Below are 14,913 nucleotides of genomic sequence, written 5' to 3' on the forward strand. Positions count from 1 at the left end.
ACATTATACGAAGTTATACGATTATATATATATATATATATATATGTATACACCGTAGAACAAAATACACATCGCTTTTGCAAAACGCGACAAATATAGTCACCGTAAACGTTTCGTTAACTTTCCGAAGACTCTACAGAGCCTTCTTCATCTCGTGGCGCAAAATAAAATGTTTCCCGCGGCGATCGCAATACGCGGTATAGATTCGTATTTAATGAATAACTCTGCAATTAACTTCGTGGAAATTTGGCTGTATCGCGTATATCGTGCACATCCATTCAACAATTTTCTATTTTGACTAACCACTGAAGAGTACCTATATCGATGTACCTATCGATGTACAGTAGTGCAAGCAATATTACACGTGACTGCTTGTTCATTGATCCGAAGTTAGAAAAAATTGCAATCGAAATCTTTTGGGATTCACGACGTTTTCAACTAAAATAATTCATCGTGATAAAATGGAGAAAGATGTTACTTACGTGTCTATCCTCCGCCGAACTCAGACCTGAAAGCAAACAGATGCACGGATATCAGTAATGCACGCCGCAAGATCAAACAAGTGCGTCTAAGCGCAAGTTTCCATATGAATACACTATAGATTGCTAATCGGGCCTCCGCCACGTGAACGTAAATACTTCAGTTTTAAAGTTATAGACGAGCCGATATGTTATATGCATGTATATGTAAGCCGCGTGTACATCTGTCGCGATAAGAGATGCGAAGAAATCGCGCGAGTTTATATATTGAGAACGATCGAATGTCGAGTATATCGATAAAATGTTAATAACGTGCTGCGTCGTAAAACGACGGTCAGTAGTCCGTGGGGGATGAGGGGAAAGGGCGAGGGCAGATGAGGGGAAAAGGAGGGGAGGGGGTCCCGGATGGCACCCATATAAATGATCTTCATGCATATTTATGCGCGCTTTTCGCTGAAAACCGCCGCTAGCGCGTCCGCTAACAGGGTGACGCAAACACACTCGCTCTGCCGAAAGCGGATACCCGTAATAAAGCGCTTTGAACATTTCCCGGTGAGAGAAAAAGAGGGGCCGTCAAAAGTCTCGTCTATATACGTGCATATATACATGTAATAAATATATACATATATACAATATATATGTATATATACATATATATTCCCCACTCCCTTCGCCCGCCTTCGTTAACTTTGACGATCGGTAGACATTTCATTCGCTCGCGTGGATATGCGATAAATCGGGATTGAACACCGAAATAGTTTCGCTCTAGCACTTGTATCTCCATTCCCGTAAAATCGCGTTGCTAAAAACCTTTAATTGCATCGACACTGAACGCCCAAATACCACTACATAACCGAAATTTTCATAATACTAGGGTAGATACGTAACTTTCCGTAATATAAGGGATTATACATATGTATGTATAATGAGTGTGTATAAGTAGACATATACATATATGTATATTATTATTGAATGTTAACGTTATCAGATCAATTGGATTTGTAGCGTATCTACTCATAATGTACGTATATCTATCTCACAAAGAAGATTAAACACGAAATAAGGTACGTAAATTCAGGACTTTACAATTAATTACAATCATGTTATCATTTTTTTTTTAATTTAAGAGAAACTTTAAGTCTGCTGTCGTCCTCGAACTTGCATTGCAAAAAGGAAAAGCAGAAACTACAATTTCAATAACAAAACACAGTAATAATCATATAGTATATCATTATAATATCAGTACAATTTCGAAAAGTTGTATTAGTTAAAATTATACCGATACTCTGTCATGTCTATGTTTATAACAATCCGTTTTTCCATATCGGTTATTATATATAAAACTGAAAAATATCACCATGCAAATAGTATTTTTTATACCGTTGAATTGAACGTCGACCAGAGGTCGGGATTTTTACCCGAGAGTTTCTCCTTTTTTCCGTTCATCATGATGGATAATAAATACATGTCGATCGCGAAAGACAGAAAGAAGATCAATGCGCTTGCAGTCTTTCGAAATTAAAAAGCATAAAAATTCTCAACGCATAATCGTATAAAAACTGGATTCCGACAAAAAATTATGGGAGATAAAAATTCTGAATATGTCCACAAATGTATATGCGAATCAAAGACGAGAGAGGCGATTCCGGGCCATCCAGGTATATATATAGCGATACAATTGTGCGGCTGCATGTCAAAGATATCGGGAGTACGGTCGACTTACCGCCGTTGCTCTTCAGGTCGTCCGGTTGACCACGGTGGATCTCAGGCTTGACGATCAGGTTTGACAGGGAATGCGCGGCCGCGGTCACGGGGACCGCGGGGGGTCCGGCAGTCAGTCCGAGACCAGACAGCAAAGCCGCGGACGCGGAAGTTGATACCGGAAGGCCGGCTGGCCCCAATCCGGGAAGTCCAGGTAGACCCGGGTGAGCTATCGCCGCCCCCGGTGGTATTTGCTGAGCGTGCATTTGCTGAAGGAACCGCGGTATGTCTGGCCTCTGTTGCTGTAACCGCGCATGCAAAATATCGTTCGTATAAATCGATCCTGCATGTGTATGCGCGCGGTTTTGTCGTATACACGTGTGAAGATTCCCAAGAAACCGCGATTATTAGAGACGATATAATGGGCTACGAAATTGAGAACCCGAAAAAAAAAACTGGCTGTGTATACGCATGCAAAGATACCTGTATTATTACGTGAAATAAAAGAAAATGTGAACGCGAAGGGAGGTAAGCCAGGAGGTAGACGACAATGTTTCAACTTTCAACATTGTTTTAGAATAAAATTTCTGGCCAGTATACACGGGAATACGGATGACGTTAAAAAATAAATATACATCGCGCCCCCGTGAAAACGCTCTCGCGTATAGGGATAAAACTCGCGCGTTATCTCCGATCGCGCGAGATTGAAAAAATCGCACGACCCTCGGCGGCGGCGGCGGTGGACGCGCGGTGCACGTCGAAAATCGCGGCGTTCGTTTCCGGCGCGTGAAACGAAACGTAATAGTCCCAAACGAGGTTTAACGCGCCGTGAATAATATGCGCAACGCGTGTGGCGCGGGAACGGAGGAAGCAGCGTGAAGGGAGAGAGAGAGAGAGAGAGAGAGAGAGAGAGAGAGAGAGAGAGAGAGAGCAAGCGAGAGAGAGACGGAGGAAGGGAGGGAAAGAGAGAGAAACAGAGAAGGATCGGAGAATCCCGCGACCGCGCGCGTCATCGCGTTTCGCCCGAGGTGCAGAGCGTGGGAGGAAGACGGAAGAGGGTTGTGGAGGGAAAGCGGGTGGATGGAGGACTATACGTTCCTCGCGCAGTGTTATTAAACGAAATATTGATTCAACCTCTGTTTACCGAATAATACATATTCATGAGGGTTAGCGCTTCTGTCTATTTGCCTTCATCGTCCCTTCGGTCTGCGCCGCGCCGCGCACCCTTTCCCTCCGCGCGCGCGGCGTTTTGTGTGCCACCGCCCGCCGCCTCCTCTACCCCGTACTTTCCACGAGTCGTGCGAATCCCTTCGTCACGAGAACCCCTCTCGACAGCCCGTAACATACTAGCACGCTAATTATATTCCGCGTATATATACAGTGACGCGCGTCACGTAATGACAGATTGGCGAGATTGCGGTTTGTGCCTTGTCCGAGGGGTCTTTTTTTTTCGCGCGGTTTCTCGTCTCGATCGAATGCGCATCTTCGCGCGGGTAAAATCTAGCGAATGTTTTCAACTCTGCGATTTAGGTATTAATTTATCGATGGAAACACTTCCCGAAAGATGTACAAGAGAAGATATACAATCCAAATGTATATATATAATTGTTATTTCAATCGTGAGACAAATATTTGTGTGTGTGTGTGTGTGTGTGTGTGTGTGTGTGTGTGTGTGTGTGTGTGTGTGTGTGTGTCAATAATTCAGTATAATTATTAGAGGTTTAAAGAAGAACACGTATACATTGATTTCAAATTTATATGTACGTTGATTCGACTTTAAGCATCAGCTTCTTTCGGCATGCGCTCGTCTCGACAATGGCGTGTCAGTCCTCGGGACTGACAATTATTCCAATCATGCGCGCGAGAATCAACTCGGAACTTAATTATACGCGACGCGTCTGCCGAATGTCAATCCCGTGTTTCGCTACCGCGCGCACGCAATTGCGTTTATAAGCCCCATATCGCGGGTATATGAAATAAAGAATTAAAATCCGGCACGCCGGTAAAAAAAAGTGTGACAATATAACGCAATAATAACCGATAAATAAAAGAAGTGTTCCTTTGCCGGAAAGTTTGGAAAATATCGGATAGCTTGCAATGCGAGCGCGGGCGTATAACGCGTTTCTCTCATTGTATTATAATCCATATACTTACGCCCATTATGCTATTTAATTCGGTCATCGTGACTTGTTTCGCCCTTTCGAAAGCACCAGCCACCTGCTGTTGATGGTCTTGCGAAAGAAAGGGCAAAATTTGCGTGACAAGGTTGCTCAATCTCTTGCATATCTCCGTCTGTAATGGCAAAATACAAACAAATGATAAAACGGATAATAATTACGATAATAAATCAAAGAGATCTTATTACAAATATAACTTGATATACGATACATTTGATAAGTTAGTGTAGATAACAATTTAAAGATTTAATATTTGTCATATTAAGATCACATCGCGGAGAACGGGGTTTGATAAAAATTCATGCAAGGAAGAATCCGAAAACGCGCTCCGGGATTCGTATAAGGAGCCCTCGAATATTTTCGATGTGTTGCGAATGCGCGTGTTTTTAAGCCGATGGCTCGACAGGCGGATTAAGAATTCTCAGAAACGGAGATATAGAATGTGGAACGCGCATCGTGCAACGCGGGGGTAATAGTTAATAGTTTAGCTCTCCCAGCTGCGGTCTCGGAGAGCTGCAGGTTCCGCCGCAGCGTGTCTCGAGAGGAGAGACGCGTCGAGTGAGTAATGAAAGCGCGAGTTAGGCGGTGACCGTCTAACGCTTCGTCGTCTTAAACGCGCGAGTAACGAGCGAGGCTGGCTACATATTTCTGACCGGGAGGCGATCCGCTGTCAACGGGGCGTTCCACTATTTTCGTCGCGTCCGCGCGCGGTCTTCGCCACGCGGGGCCAGCAATATACGACTAATACGACCGTGCGTATATGCGCGCGTGCGCGTATTCCGAGAATAAAGGCACTCGCGAAGCGAACGTAAGACGTACGAAATAATGAGACGATATTTACGGAGCCGAGCCCTCCCACCGACGAGACGACAACGACGACGATTCTCCGTGAGAATCTTGAGATGCCTTTGCCGTTCTTTGAACCTGGCCCAACGACCGGTAGCATTTGCCGGACATAAGTCATAAATGAATATATGTATATATATAGGTACACTGAGAGAAAAAAGATGTAAAATATAAAAAATATTTTCTTGATTCAGCTACACACGACCGTCACGGGCTGTCAAACAATTATTTGCTAATTTAACAAAATACTTGTTAATTCACAAAAGTATCATATTGATGTTGTTGATGTATGTTTATCTCAAATATAATTGAATTGAATATATATAATTGAATTAAAGAACAACTGTATATATAACTGTATATAATAAAACGCATTTAATCATTATATCAACAACTTTTTTTTAGATAGAAAGACAAATATAGATACACACAGATAGAGAAATTTGTATTTCATTCTATGAGCTAGAGAAATTTTTGTATTCCACGCGTATACGAAAATGTAACAAAAGATAAATAAAGAAGATCAGAGAATGAAGAAAAGATTATGATACATAAGAATAAAATGTAACAAGAACATATAGAGGTAAATAAAAACAGAATGCAAATCAGTAATGATAGCACTTGGAAAATAAAACTGCTTTAATATGTAAAAAGAATGTAAGTAAAAGAATATAAAAAAAAAGTTCTACACCTTATACAAGAGGAAAACGTGCTTTTTCTCGGCAACGAAAATCCAAGATTGCAGTGAAATAAAAAGTTTCAAACTCACCTGCTTATGCATCTCCACGTTTAGGCCATATGACATTTCATAATACTGCAACAGAAAAATTTTCCATGATGTATTTCAGTAATTGACTTAACAAATCGGTATGCAATTGGAAAAAATCTTCAGTGACATATTTTAATAATTAATTAACTAGAGAACGAAAGAGCAACTGAGAAAGAGAGAGAGATAAATTTTCCGTGATAAATCTGTATAATTAACTAAGAAACCAACGTAATCAACAAGAAATCGAGGATGTTTTTTCAAAAGGATGGCGGCGATTGCATCGCGAACCAGAGATTTCCCTCGATTTGTCCGGCTGGAACGGTTCGAACGGAGCTGTTTCAACTACGCTAACGTGTTATTAATTATCGCTAATCGCGATAACGTACTCGAGTCGGCCGAGTTGTATTTGAGAGGTGGGCCGCGGTTGCAGTTGCAAAGAGAACGAGATGGAGAAGGAGAAGGGAGAGGAAGACAGAGTGCGCGCGCGCGTGAGAAATACGAGACGAAGAGGCGAACGCGTGTAAACGCGCACCGACCTGGGTTACAGGTTCTTAATTTTACGGGCCATTAGCCCGGTAATTACTCGGGCGAATTAATTGCGCTTGTAAGTAAGTTATTTCACTCGGGGAGATAGACACAGCGAGCGAGAAGGTGAAGGCAGAGAGAGAAAGAGAGAGAGGAGGGGGGGGGGAGGCGAGGGAGGAAGAGATAGAACGCTGGAAACCGGGGTGCCGAGGGGTGGAGGGCGCGCTAACGGAGGCCGTTGAGAGATCGGTCGGTTGCAGCGGCAACAGCATCGACCAATGGCACACTCTTTTCCCGAGGGCAACGGCGTTCGTTCGTTCGTTACGACGAGCGGTGCAACATCCTTAACGCGCGTTAACGAGGCCAGCGTCGCGCATCGGGGGCGACGGGGTGGAGGCGAGAGGAGAGAGGGAGGGCGGGAGGGAGAGAGAGAGAGAAAGGGAGCATTCGTATCAAATGGACTAAAGCAGAGATTAATTGCGTTTAAACTAGTGGCCCGCGTGCCGCCTCCGCGCCGATTAGGTCGGCGAATTAAAACGGTAACGATAAATTGACGGCGTGAAACTCGCGCAACGACGCCGCGTTTCCGATTTAATTATCGCGTCTCCTCGCTCGACGTTCCCAATAAAGAAGATAAATAAAGGGAGCTGCGTAACGTGGGCGGCGGTTGCCGGACGCCGCGCGCGAGATCTCGAAATCGTTGCCAAATTCGTTTAAAAATGGTTAGACAATCTCAAGTTTATTTTCAATCTGATTTAGCGTCACTTCCGGATCGACTCCCTCTCTTCGATCCTTCTGCAGCGTCGCGAGAAGAGATTTCAGGACCCTTCACCCCGAGGATCGAGTATACTTCTCTCCCTCTCGCGGGCTTCTCGAAAGTTCATAAATAACTCTTCGTCGCGACGCCCCTCCGTCCCCGTCGTTTCTTTTCCCTTTTTGCTTTCTCGCGCCGTGGGAGAGCGCGCGCGGTGGTGGGCCGATCGCGAATGCGAGTGGCATAGGATATGAGGAGGCGCTCGAATATTAACGAGACGTAGACCGCCGCCGCCGCCGCCGTCGCCGCCGTGTGACCTAACAGCCGTATTACTTCGTCATTAAACGTGCGAGACAGCTGCGCTTGTGCGAACGTCGTAGACTAATTCGATGAGAGCCACTGGCTCTTAGAGTCATTAGCTATGCACGAGCGCATACATACATATACATATACATGTATCTACAGTATATCTGACTACGTTACGCGCGGCGTATAACGAGCCAATGTAAAGCCCCGACCCCGGCGGCGGCACCGACTTGGAGGATGCAATTAATGCTAAGAAGCCGAGGTGGTTTAGCGGTCGAGCGAGCATGATTATTCTGGATACTGGAGACGGGGGAGAGAAAGGGGAAGACAGAGACAGAGAGAGAGAGAGAGAGAGAGAGAGGGAGAGAGAAGGAGGGTCACAAGGAGGCAAGAGGCAGTCGAGGGAAACGTTACGACTAACTGGCACGTCTAACTTTACGACGCAGCAATGATTGCACTTACCATCACGTAGTGTCGCTGAATCTCGATCTTGTCGTTAGCCAGTTTCTCGCAGTCTAGCTTCAGCCTGCGGAAAGAGAGAAAGAGAACGTAACGTGAAACGCATGCGAAAGCAGTCGTCGCGGGAGTCGTGTCTCCCCGCATAGGTCGCCTCTCGGTTCGAATCGAGACGGCGAGGGGAACGCGCGAGAGAACGCGGAAACCTGCACGTTTCTCTCTCTTTTCGCGAATAGAATATGCTCCGTACGTGGCGAGCGAAAGAAAAAGGGGAGGGGGGACGGGTGGAAAAAAAAAGAAAAAGCGAGGAAAAGGAAGAACCGTACCGTCGGACAACGAGAAAAGTTTCGATCCGCGTACACGAGCAGCGCGCGCGCGTGCTGCTGAAAAATGCAAGGCCCGTCGTAGCGTTCCCCCGTAGCGTTCGTGAAACTCTTCGAGAGAAGCTCCGAGTTCGTATATTCGCGAACTGCCATTACGTATCTGTCGTGCAACTACGTTCGCGGGATATAACGTGCACTCCGTCGAGCTCGCGCAGCTGCGCCCGTTCCCAGACCTTTTTCTCTCCGCAAGCGCGCGCGATACGACTCGATCGCCGCGGTCTCCTTACGCGCGCGTTTCCGCATCAGAGACGGAGAGTAAGAAGAAAAAGAAAGAGGGGGAGGGGAGAGAAAAGAACCGAAGACTGCACGTCGCGGAGGGACGGGAGAGTGCCTCTCTTCTTTTCTCGCGCAGGCCGCATCAGCGCGAGATGTTCGGAGCGCGCGCGATATCGTTATCGTGGCAAAAAGCACGTGACTTGCGCCGATATATTATACTCACGAATGGTACTGCGCCTGCAGGAAGTTGAACTCCTCCTTGATCCTGTCGCAGGACTCGGGGACCGTGAACTTGAATGGCTGGCTGGGTTGCGGCGGGCCCTGCGGACAAAAGAAGAAGAACGTGAGAAACTCATTTTATACACCTCAGCATCAGTCGTCGCATCTTAGCCAATATACGATATATATGAATACGATCGATCCAGTGTTCCAGAAACCACCGTCATCAACGAATCGACATCGATCTATCTGTGCCCTCCCCCGAGATCTCTCTCTCCCTCTCTCTCTCTCTCTCTCTCTCTCTCTCTCTCTCTCTCTCTCTCTCTCTCTCTCTCTCTCTCTCTCTGCCTCCCGAATAATTAACTCCATACAGCTGTTCGACCGCAAAAGGGCAGGGGTGGCGCCATGCGAGCGAAAGTGATACGAGGTCCGCGGTAGATTGGAGCTAGCACACGACGAGGGGTGGGGGGGGGAGGGGAAGTGGCGAGGGTTGATAGTAGAGATGGTTAGATGTAGACGCGCACACACGTATAGAACGCGTGTGCACGCGCGATTACATGGGGATGGGGACCGGGCGTGTGTTATACCGGCCGGCAATAGTCGGTTAGCGTCTCTCGGCCCGAGAGAGCTGCGACGGCAGCTCCACTCTCTCTCTCCCTCTCTCTCTCTCTCGCGCTCGCGCGCGCGCGCGCGGAGAGAGAGCAAGTGTTAATTACATGTTTGCGGTGTCCGCGAGGATTACACGCTACAACCGAAACTATGAGCCGCCTGGGCTCGTATGAACACGCGACGCGTATGTGCGCCCCGTGTATACGGTGCGCGCATCATAAATATGCTATATCGTTAACGACGTCCTCCGTAAACGAACATCCGCGTCCTTCGGCGGATCCGTAAATTACACGACGCGGCGAGCGCCAGCGACACTGATATTTGTTGACGGCACCATCATGTGGAGTTAACATTTGTCCGACCTCCTCCGTCTAAGCTAATGACATACGTTGAACTTGAATGAATGAATACTTGACTCGAAACAATGAGCGCGCCAATGTTTCAAGGCGTCGTCGCCTCTCGTCGGTGGGGATAAGGGTCAAAGTCGCCTCTCGAGAAGAGCGAGACACAATGCGTGTGTCCCGTCAGCGCGGTCGAAGGTTGTACCCGCTAAATTCTCGAAACTGGAGGGCTGGAGCAGACGCGCGCGACAATGGCGCGGGCGAGCGTGAGAAGAAAGGAGAGTTAGGTAGGATAGGTACATAGGTAGGTAGGTAGGTAGGTAGGCTGGCGGCTGGCTGGCAGGCAGGCAGGCAGGCAGGCAGAGAGGAAACGGATAGTCGGATGGAGGTCGCCGTGGCGAGAGGAAGAGAGGAATTGCGGGCAGAAGAGGAGGGAAGGGACGGGTGTCCAAAGGTGGCCACGACGAGGGAAGTTGCGGTTTTCGCGGTCGCCGTGGTTGCGGCTTAGGCAAATTGAGATAGTTCGCAAACCACCAACCAGCTGACCTGGCCGTCACGCCAGGATGCGCCAGGATGGCACATGCCGCACGCTGCACGCCATGCCGTCTCTCTCTCTTTCTCTCTTATCTCTCTCGTTCTCTTTTCTTCTCGCGAGCTAGAATCTAGCGGAAAGATCCCGACGCGGTTTCGTGACGCCGCCTCTCCGTGCAATCATTCATGAATCTTCTCAACGATCGCGAGACGAATTAAACCGTTAAACGCGCCGCGGCCAGTGCCGCGATGTCGATGCGCCGATGCGTTGATTCCGGCGATATCGCAAGCGCGATCGAGTACCACTGGCGGCCGGGCAAACAGCACTGTATCGTATTTGTGTGCTTAGCCCGGCAAATGTTAGCCAGCATATCGCTTATGGTGCTTGTTGAGCGAGGGTGATGGTCGATAGTTTCCGTAGCGGCGACGGCGGCGGCGACGCGGCGGAGGGAAAAGGGTGAAGAGAACTTCTCTCGCTCGCTCTCTCTCGTATAGCGCGTATAGGTAACACGGGCGTCGCGTTCGCGTCGGTTTAGCGCCGATCCGACGACGTGGACGTGGAACGAACGAACGAACGAACGAACGAACGAACAAGCGAACGAGCGAACGAGCGAACGAGCGAGCGAGCACGAACGCATACGTCGTGTTTGTCCATCCGTCCATATGGGGCCGTGTTTGTCCTTGCCTCTCGCTGTTTGAAGAACGTCGGGATCCCGGTCTGTGCAAACTCCTCATTATTGTGAACAGTGTACACGGGGCATAAACGCGCGTGCGCGCTCGCTCGGCCCGCCCGAAGTTACACGTGTCGAGTCGCGCGTCACGTGCGCGCACACACGATCGCGATATACTTTTTTCCATCCTTTTTTTTTTTATTCACTTGACGGGAGCAAGACGCGGCACGTTTGGCCCATGCGACAAAAACGATTCTCCCCTCTCCCCTCCCTTCTTTTCGCCGCCACCGAAAGCAAAAAAGTCACGGAATCTCTAGGGAATTTTCGTGATTCCGCTCGCGTCGTTTCTCGCGCGTCCTTCTCGTCAAGATTTCTCTTAAGACCGGTTACACAGTTAACACGCATTTTTCTAGAGTGACGCGTTTAAGTCTAAATTCGTGTACGCGATAACGCGGTGATTTAGAATTTTATGATTGTGGTTAAATTAACGACCGTAATTAAGTCAGCCCGATTGCATCATCTGCATCATCTCTAACGCCAAAAAGTCTCACTTATTTACCGCCGCGTCGTCGGTCGCCTAATTACGCTTAAGAGAATCGCTCAGCGTCAATATTTTACATTGTTGTTAAGACATTTCGGCAAAAATTTCAGCAAGAGCAGCGAGCGATTAAACAGTCGGGCGAGACAATTCAATATTTCTTATCTGACGGCTCCGAGTCTTAAATCTTGGAAGATGGTCGACAATCAAATCAACCCGAGTCGAGTTATACGAGCCACGGGTGCGACGGTTTTTCTTTTTTCTAGATTGATTAGCGACGAATAACGATTAATTAAACAGTTAAATACACTTCTCGCGAAGTCTCGAGCATTAACGGCGCGTCGCTTCGACACGATAGAAATCTTCGTGCTCGAAAAAAATCCTTAACTAATTAATCATAGACTCAGTGATGAGAGATAGTTTTACACGTCTAGACACGAGCCCAGACTTCAGCAAAAACCGGAGAGTATAAAAATGTAAAAAGAACAAATACATTTAAAAAAAAACACGTGACAAAAAGATTAACGAGTGAACGAAGATATAAACATCAAAAGCGGTATTGATATTCTCTTTTGCATTAAAAGATTTTGACCAATTCTGTTCAATAGTCGATTACATTATTTTCCAGATTTGATGAGTCTTTTATATTAACACACTTTTTTTTCTTTTTTTCACATTCAAAATACGATCTTCCATAAGATATGAGTCTCATCAGAGACTTGCATCATCTCTTCTTGGAAGATGGACTGTTCGCCGGCAGTTGAGAAAATTGCCGCTGCTTATCCACTTATCTGCGCACCTATCACAGCGTAATATAATTTTTACGGAAAAAAATGGCATCTGCAGTACTGGCCTGAATTACGGCCCAGGCGATTTAATGCCTTTCTCATTATTCGCAGGTCGTGAAAAATAATAATCTCTCTATCGCATTTCGAATCAGGGATTTTTTTTTCCCCCCCATCGGAATGTGTGCCGTCTTTTTGTGAAGTGCGAACGCATAATGATCGGCTTAGCAGTGTGAACGGCAAAGATTGGTGTAAGCTCCGTATATCTTTAAATACCAAGATTTCGACGGTTCTCGATTCGATCCGGGCAATAGATCTAATTTCTGTGGGACAGTCGCGTTTCAGGGGACGGCAGGATTGTCGGTTTAAAGGGCTCAATGTTACCACAAGAGAATCCTATATACGTTCGCACACGTATGGGCGTGCGCTCGTGTATGTGTGGTGTGTGGTGTGTGTGTGTACAAGAGGAAGGTAGGAGAGCGGGACAAGGAGTATCCGTTGAAACTTTCCGCCTGGGGTTTCGTAATGATCGACGGGCCGGTTTGCCCGGAAATAATATTTGTACAGCTTGTACGTAAACAGCCCTGGCGGCCCTGCAGAGTGCCAATAACCACCGCCTGTGTCAACTCGGTCAAGCACCGGAGCGTCACGGCGAGGAGGACGACGACGGTGACGAGGGGCGACGGCGACGACGACGGCGAACGGTGACGGGTCATGATACCAATCGTCTCCGGAGATCGAAAGCGCGTCGGCGGTACGATGATAATCCCGATGACGGTTGACAATGACTTGGCCGAAAGCGCCGAAAGCCGTTCGACATTCGTGACGGATAAGTGCCCGGCTCTTTACGTTATTTTCTCGTCTCCTCGCGATTTACGTCACGCGACGCGAATTAATCGAGAGCATAGGATGGACCTCCTCTCCTCCTTTCCGATAATCAATAAATTTCGTTATACTGTCATGTATTAATACGTGAATCAGTTCCCGCATAGATTACGATGTTTCTTCGAAAATTGACGGCGTTCTGTCCGTGTCGACGTTTAATTGACTCCGCTTGCGTTGCTCGTCACTCGCGCGATAAAATTGTACGGTGTGTTGTTAAAAATGTGACGCATCCCACGTCTCGTTCGCAACAGTTTTCATCCGTCTGAGATTCTCGACGCGTATGAGTGTCGGCGAGAGTGAGAAAGAGAGAGATAGGGAGACAAGAGAGAGAGAGAGAGAGAGAGAGAAGGACGAGGTGGGCAACTGTTTGCACGTGACGAGATTTATAATGCTCGCGCCAATTGCACGTAACACGCTTCGCTCATTCCACGGTGTAATTCATCGCGGTGTAATTACCAATGCATATTGCGGTTCTGCGGAAGCGCGCGCGCGCGCAAGTGAGCGAGCGAGCGAGCCTGCGGCCCGCAAATTTCGTGGTGCGCGCGCGATATCGTTTGGCGGTATCTCTCCTCTCTCTCTCTCTCTGTTCTCTCTTCCTCTGTCTCGATTTCAATTTTGTCCTCGTCTCTTCTCGTCGCGCCGACAAATAATTACAACGGGAGATACCGGCCTGTATATCGTCGCTGGTCGAACGCTAATGAGATCGTTCCGTCGCACGCTTACAAAAGTACAAGCTTAGATAAAAATGACACAAGTACGCGGAATAAGTAGACGTATACATCGCCTTTTATATTTATATAACGTAAAAAAAAAATTCAAGTGCTCTTTTGGTCAAATCAACCGATCGCCCGAGTAATCCTGCCTACTTTCTCCGCAGGAGAAGCATGTCACACCTTCACCGCTAACGTGATATCTTATTGTCAACATGTGCGCGCGCGCGATAATAGCGAGTGGATACAAGATTAAATACTTTGAGGAGAGGAAAACGGTGGAAAATCTGTCTGCAAAGCCTCGATATACGTACGCCTGACGCGCTGATTTATTTTCGCATTAGCCACGGAAACGCGTCTCCGCGTGCGGTGTCCGCGCGCGTCGCGCGACCGCAAACGTCGCCGCTAATCGCGCGGCGCAGCATCGAGAGCGACCATCCTCGTGCGACGCGCTCCTCTTTTTTCCTCTCCCTCGCGTGTCCATTTTCTCCACTTTTCGCGCTCAACTCTATTTTTTCTTTTTTTTTCATTCATCGCCTCGCTTTTCCGGACGGTCGCGGGTAATCATCGGAGCCGCCGTGTGCGCGACGGCAGCTATAGATATGACGCAATTGCGGATACCGGGCGCGGGCGGGCTCCGCGGCGGCCCTCCCGCGCCCCGCGCCCTCGCACCGCCGCACCGCGTTATATAGATTTATTTTCGTCGTTCGCGTACGAGCTTTTCCGCTTCGGCTCGCCGGGTGTTTACAGTCGAATGAAAATTTGCTCGGCAGCCAAATATTTTTCCGTCGTCCGCTAGCTCTGTCCGCGCGCGGCCCGCGTTTCGCTCACGCGTTTCCTCCTCCTCCTCCTTCTAACGCCCTCCCTCTCTCCATACAACGTAGGTCAATTTCATCCGGCGCATGTATTTATACACGGGTGCGCTCAGATATTTAGCACAGAGGAACCTGTGCGTGCGTGCGTGCGTGACGGACGAGGGCGCGGGACATTATCGAGCATCACTCGAAGGGAG

The 14,913-nt window shown here is 47.9% G+C and overlaps 1 protein-coding gene across 1 annotated transcript in view; it reads right to left on the bottom strand.

The window, feature by feature from the left end:
- The window catches only part of LOC105450433 (protein groucho-1-like), a 23,911-nt gene that overhangs the window by 6,992 nt on the left and 2,006 nt on the right, over positions 1-14,913 (bottom strand). Inside the window, exons 2-7 of the mRNA XM_011690269.1 lie at positions 8,836-8,933; positions 8,020-8,083; positions 5,973-6,017; positions 4,335-4,472; positions 2,203-2,482; positions 483-508 (exon numbers count right to left, since the gene is read on the bottom strand). Coding sequence (XP_011688571.1) covers positions 483-508; positions 2,203-2,482; positions 4,335-4,472; positions 5,973-6,017; positions 8,020-8,083; positions 8,836-8,933 — 651 coding nt within the window. The remainder of the gene's footprint in view (positions 1-482; positions 509-2,202; positions 2,483-4,334; positions 4,473-5,972; positions 6,018-8,019; positions 8,084-8,835; positions 8,934-14,913) is intronic.

Source organism: Wasmannia auropunctata, unplaced genomic scaffold (genome assembly GCF_000956235.1).
Source record: "Wasmannia auropunctata unplaced genomic scaffold, wasmannia.A_1.0 LD336061.1, whole genome shotgun sequence".
In the NCBI taxonomy this organism is placed as follows: Eukaryota; Metazoa; Arthropoda; class Insecta; order Hymenoptera; family Formicidae; genus Wasmannia; species Wasmannia auropunctata.